Raw genomic sequence first — 6827 nt, 5'->3', positions numbered from 1 at the left:
AGCAGAAGTCCGTAACTAAAAGTCGCTCAAAATTCAGCTGTCAAATTGTTTTGGAATTTCAAAAATAAATTACTATCAGGTAGAAAGAGCCACCAGTTCGAATTTTCGGGACAAGTAAATTCAGTGTTTCCTAATTCTGAAAACAAAAGCCGATTGCCTGTCGTGCTATTCTTTAAAAGGTACTTTTTAGTTTTAGAAGCACTATAAATTGCTCCAAACCTAGCTCTGACGTCGAATGACTTGTTCTCGACATTTTTAAAATATCCCTCGGCAGTTTTGGTTCAAACTCCTGCTACATACATTTTGATGTATTGCAATGCATCCCCAACGGCTTTTTCTGCTCTACGTTGTTTCCAATTCAGGAAAAAGGTATTGGGATTGTAAGCTACCTTGTATCGAAGCTCAGAAAGAACTGTCCAGCACCTTTGCTTATGACCAGTAAATGAGCACGAGCGTCAGCTCTGCGAGGAATTCGCATCTCAGCCAGGGAGGACGAATGACAATGATGCCCATGTCTGCTTATGCAAAATTTTGGGGGGCAAATAAGGTGGATTATGGGAGATATGCAAGTGACGAATTCACAAGTTATTTCACACATTCCATAGCCCATAAGGACGCGTAATTGGCGTTATCATAAAAAAGTTAAATAGCTATGACACAGCCCCTTTAACTTGTTGTTCTTATCTCTTTTCTTTACTTCATCCCCACTATCTGACAACTGAAACAGGCTACTTTGTCATTACCTTATGAAGTCAGAATCATCAGAAAATGACACAGTTTATAATTAGTAGTTATACCATGAACAAAGTCTTCATAATAAGGATATATTTTTTAAACAAATGCTAATTCCTTGTGTTTATAGTTTTTGCCTTTTACTCACAAAAATAACAATATGTGGTTCCTGCACATGATCATAGTATCAAGTCCAAAATTATAGATCTTCCTTGGAGGAACAGTCCAGATTTTATAGCAAAAGGGGTCACCTTTACTACTGCACTATTTACTTACTCCCATTATTTTACACAGTTGTAGGCATGCTTGTTTCAATCCTACGTCTATATAAATATTAGGATTACAGAAACAGGATGTATGTTTTTTTGGCTACCCCAATAAAGCTGTAGATTTTTATTCTCAAGGTCTATTTAACAATTATTCCTCGAGCCTGAATGGGCTTTGAGTCAATAGCCCATGAGGCCGAAGGGCGAATGGGTTATTAACTCAGAGGTCATGAGGGCAAGAGGAATAATTGTTTTGGTAAAATCCAACAAGTTGGTCAAAAATATCAAGAATAAAAACCTTTTAGCCAGTTAAAGCTAGACTTTAATCCTTTTTTGTCGCCAAAAAGCCCACGCTTTTTGCTACTAGTGGGCTATAACATATAGCCTAGTAGTAGCTCAGCCAATCAGAACGCAGCATTGATAATAGACCACTAGTTGGATTTTACTAAAATGTATTATGAAAACTTCCATAACAGATAATTCTAACTAGCCACCTCCACTTCGGTGAATAACGGTTATCTATGCACCTGTTATTGAGCAACAGTTGATTCTAATTAACTAGATATCCCATATTTTCAGCATCTTAGCCATTGTATTTACAATGACAATAGCACAGTATGACACATGGGACATTTGTTCTGTACATTCAGCCATTTACGAAGGCATAAGCTGTGAAAATAATGTTTGCATGGAGTAACTTTAGCAGCCTTCAACTCTTCTAAGCAGATTGAACAGACATCCTCTAGTTCATCAATTTCCTTTTCAGTTGCTGAGGGCAAGGAATTTAATCTTTGATTCACCTGATGTCGCTGTTTAAGGCTCATCCAGCCTTCTTTGGCAGGTGTCCAAATATTAAAGTAAAGATGAAGCACTGCCATGACCATCTGGAACAGAGTCCACTCCAGACTAAAGTCACAGACTCGATAGAACAAAACAGCTGAAATGACCACAAATTCAAACACTTTGCATGAGCCATTGATAAAGTAGACGTAGTCATCAAGTGCTTCCCATATTTGACTTTGGTGCGATTCATAAACATACAAGAAGTACAAAATTAAAGCAGCAATAATCTGAGCAATGGTGATAACATTAGGAGTAATAAAAGGTATTTTCTCTTTCAATGAGTACAAGTTGATTGCCAGATAAATAGATGAACCAAGCAGAAAAATACAGAATGATAATATCCTGCAATGCTTGCGGTAGGAGATACTTGGCTGCGACGCAAGACCCAAAAGAATGGGCTCAGCTATTTCAAACATAGACCTCACCAATGCCGACACGATGAGGTAAAATATTAGCTCCAGAAGCACCAGTTTTCTACTTATGGTTGAACTTGAAAGACCAGTGTATAGTCCAAGAAAAAAGAAGCCGAATCCTTCTCTAAGGCCTTCTGGAGAGCTGTATGGATCAGTAGGGGGGGCTATGTTATCCTCTTGATGGTAACGCTTTACTAGATTCAAAATATACCCAGACAGCTTATAAATCACAAAACAACAAGATGTCATAGATAATACAGAGTTGCAAGTCAATGCCATTGTTAAGTTAAATGCCTGCAAAGTTGTTACAGATTCACTAGAGAAAAGTAAAAAATTTGTACTGTGGTACAGGAATAACCACGTCCATAAATGAATCATGCAGGTTGGTATCTGTACCCTGCGCCAGTGGAACACAGCAGTGACTGTCAGGCCATACATGTGGTACATCCACTTAATAATTTGCACTGAAGTAAAAATATGGCAAGTAATGTCATAAACACACTGGTAAATACACATAAGACTAGCGTAAAATGAATAGCCAAAACAACAGCAGAGCCATAATGGAGGATCTTCCAACTGGTTTGATGGTGACATGTAACGCAACATTAGAGGAAAAGTTGTTAACGAAAAAAGCACTGGCTTGATGGAGTGATATACCCTGGAATAAAGCACCAGCGATATGACATAAACAACCCAAGCTGCCATGATTACAAGTAGTAATGACATTGCACCATGATCAGCAAGACTTGATATTCCTTGCTCTTCCAGGACAGCATATAGATTGTAGCTATTGTAAGCATTCAGGTACAAAGTAAATGTCACAACAGTAATGAACAAAGCATGACTGTAGAAACTGATCAGCTCATCTCGGCCCACGAGGAATAGTGCCAGACAAATAACAATTCCTGAAATGCAAAATAATATTCTTAAAATACTTAAAATTAAAAAATATATATTTTGCAATATAAATTAAATTTGAGTACAATTCCCTTGGCCAAGAAAATACAAGGCCTAAAGGTTATTTGAACAATGAACAAATCCACAGATCTCTTAGAGCAGATCAGATCACCAAAAGAACAAAACAGAACATAGCCTATTTTATACGTTGTTTGGAATATAAGGGGAGGTGATGTCACCTGTATAAGCCAGTATAGATCAATACGTTCTTCTTAGCAAATCTTGCAAATTATGATACTTAATATAGTGATCTCACAGTAGAGAGAAAACAAACAACTAAATGCCAATACATTCTCCTAAATAAAATCTGGCAGATGCTCTGACAACTTTCAAAGCAGTCATTGACGAGGTCGTCAGCAGATACACAGGCGGATCATGAGCTTGCCAAAATAGGAAAATATGTCAACACGTGGTGGTTGTTATGAAATCAAGACCTGTAAACAATGGTAATGAAAATGTGGAGACGGAAATTTCAAAATGTGTTGTAATTATTTTTATTATATAGACACCAGTGTTTTACTGGAAGATATACCACTCGTAAAATTCATAAAAACTACATCCGGGACCCGAGTGCTTTATTTTCCATAATCTCACACATGAGATTATCGATGACGTAATTTCGGTCTTTTCCCTCTATTATTTTATCGATGTCTTTTTGTCTATATAATAAAAAGAACATTACCTGTCGGCTTGAAGATATGAATTTTGCACATGAAAATAAAATTCATATCTTCGCGCCACCGTGTAATATCCTCTATATATTACATTCAATTACAGCTCAGTGCCATAAAGTAATGAATTTTTTCCTCCTTTCTTTTCAGTAGCATGAACTATTACAGCAAATTTTTCGCATTTGAGTCATGTGTCTACATGTTCTCTTATCCCTTGGTAAGAATTTCCCATTTGGATAATGCTTTCTCAAAAATTCTTGAACTGAAAGAGAGCCCAATGGAAAGTTAACAACAGCAGCTGAAGACAAGAACAGCGAAAAAAATGGGAAAAGTCTTAAGAGGTTGGGTTCAACTTTTCTGTACGCCCGTGCGTAAAAAGTCATAAAACAGGATGCTGGTGCAAATAAAGGCATGCTCTCATGTTTCATTTTGAGTAATTTTGACTCATAACTGACCAGAAATTGTCCAAAAAGTGCGCAGCTTTTCAATAATCACCACGTGTCAATGGGTTAAATAACTCTGTTACTTAAGGCCACTTAAGGGTTTCCTTTTCCCTTACATCTCCGTCAAAAACAAACTCAACTGTTGTTTTTTGAACAAATCATCTCTCCAAGCTGTGACCACTTTAGGCGCCATGGCGACTAAAATTTTAGTACTACCAACTTGATCCGGAAAATAGTCGCCAAGTTGGTGACCACAGAAAACTGATACTTGAGGAAAAGAAAAAGATAATCAATTGTCTTAATTGTACTGAAATGATAAGGTCCTCTGTGATATCCCAGAGAGAGAAGATTAGAAGATGCTGTCGATATTCACTCAAACAAATGCTTGCTTCGCTAAGGTTTCTACTAAAATATTGTTCTGCTCCACTGAGCTCAAGTAGGTTATCTAGCACGTAACATTTTCTTAACTGCGTAATGCATGGCAATTGGCACGCAGTCGATTTGATTTTCATAACTTTCCCTCGGAAACTGCATGTGTGGCTAAACTGGAAAGACTATTACAATGCAAATAAATATATATTTTGGGGGTTAAAATAAATGGAAAAGCAGAAAGTTAAAGTCGGCAAGAAAAATTTTAAAATAAATTTGTGTAACATGAAATGTTGAATCATTTTTTAAATACTAAAAAGCGACCATTGCACACCAGCACAACATTATCACCAGATGAATCTAAACTTCATAAAAAACAATATTGTCTTAAATGTTTTAACCAAAAATAAATAAAAGGTATTTATTGCGATCCCCCAAGCGGTATTTTTGTTTGTCATTTTTTGTGGCCAAATGTAATTAGGCAAAGTTAACCTCGAAGCAATGCTGGTCTGCAGTCTCCCCAGCTATACTAGGGGTGGCCCGCTGCCTATAGCAGGGGCACCTCATGACTTATATATGCAGTTGCTTGCTTGCAATTCTTCGCACCCAAGCTCATCCATTCTTAAGCCCAAACTAATTGTTAACCAATTATTAAAACTCTAATTATTAATACGTACTTGGTGCCTAAAAGAATCCTTTGGCAACTAAACCAAAAGAGTTGGTCACCAAATGGCCACCAAAGGAAAAATTGAACTTGGAGGGTTCCAAATTGTTCAATATTTCCGTTTTTTTTTCTACTTTCATTTTCTTTAGTGCTATTGGCAACAGAATGAAAACTATAAAGACCGACAAACAACTCGACCCATATGTTGAATGATTATCAGCTCGACCAATAGATTGATTGACCATCTTATGACTATTAACCGATGTTGAGTGATAACTCGGACAAGTATAAACCGACTATCGACCTATATATCAACTGATAGTCGACTGATACTTGGTGAATTATCGGTGAAGTTATGGCAAAGTGTCGGCAGGGTATTGGTGAGCTAAAAGATAATTATATTGGCCGACATATATCTAGACCAGTATGTTGACCGACTGTCGACCGACTGTCAAACGACTTTTGACCAACTGTCAACCGACTTTCGACCAACTGTCGACCGACTATCAACCAAGGTTGACTATCAACCGATTATTGACCAATATATCAACCAACATTTCAGTTGAGGCTACCTACAGTAAACATGATCCAACAAAGTTACACTACACATGCGTGAGTATACCAAATTTGAGAGAGTTGCTCAAACTACTAAAGCATTTCAAGAAATGCTGTGATGATTTTGTGACAATTTCTCCTCAACAAGTAACAAAATCCATGCGCATGCATGACAGAGTTTAAAACATTCACAACATCTACTCTCATCAAAGGTGAGGATATTTGGACAATGCCTTGATAATTATTTTGTTTCACTGGCAATAGAGACATCAAACAATACACAAATCACAATTCCCAAGGGCGCATATCCCCCCGACGTGGTGGTGGTGGTGGTGGGGGTATTCAAAATAGGGAGACCTGCATTAAAAGATCAGCTTAAATTAAGCTAAAACAGTAAGTTATCAAGGCAATCGAGGAAGCTTTAAATCAGTGACATTGTTTACCTTTTGCTTCGTTCACAGTGAGAATAACCCTTAATTTAAGACAAACATTTCTTGAAAAAGGTTACGTATATAAGACACATTACTAAACAATAAGCTTAATTAAAATTCCATGTCGAAATCAACGAATCGATCTTTTTCTCACTCAGTATGTACAACAGCGAAGTGTGATCAGCAGAATCACCACCGCGACAAACATAAATTACATCTAACTCACCAGTTAGCTGAAAAATTCTTCCATAAGGAACTAAATCACTGTACTGTTTTATATCCAAGCACAAAAGCCACTCCAAAAGGACAAGAAATGGCACCCGTAACAACACTTCCAAGCGCCCGCTCAGCGCCATTTTCTCTTCCGGAAATTGTGAGGGAAAGTGAAGTGAAATGCTACAAGAATTCTGATTGGTTAAGTTGTAACCAATAATCAGAGCTTTTACAAATGTATTGCTATCTTATAACAAAGGATTGGATTGG

General features: G+C 37.2%; 1 protein-coding gene across 1 annotated transcript; it reads right to left on the bottom strand.

Annotated features, from left to right (window-relative positions):
• Positions 1 to 722: 722 nt before the first annotated feature.
• Positions 723 to 6704, bottom strand: LOC140933942 (RING finger protein 145-like). The gene is made up of 2 exons (XM_073383615.1): positions 6571 to 6704; positions 723 to 3159 (listed from the first exon to the last, which is right to left on the bottom strand). Exons 1-2 carry the CDS (start codon positions 6698 to 6700, stop codon positions 1595 to 1597), a joined length of 1695 nt encoding a protein of 564 aa, XP_073239716.1. The 5' UTR covers positions 6701 to 6704; the 3' UTR covers positions 723 to 1594.
• Between the last annotated feature and the right edge of the window lie 123 nt (positions 6705 to 6827).

The sequence above is a fragment of the Porites lutea genome, chromosome 4 (genome assembly GCF_958299795.1).
Source record: "Porites lutea chromosome 4, jaPorLute2.1, whole genome shotgun sequence".
Lineage (NCBI taxonomy): Eukaryota > Metazoa > Cnidaria > Anthozoa > Scleractinia > Poritidae > Porites > Porites lutea.
This window is presented reverse-complemented; position numbering and strand designations above follow the sequence as displayed.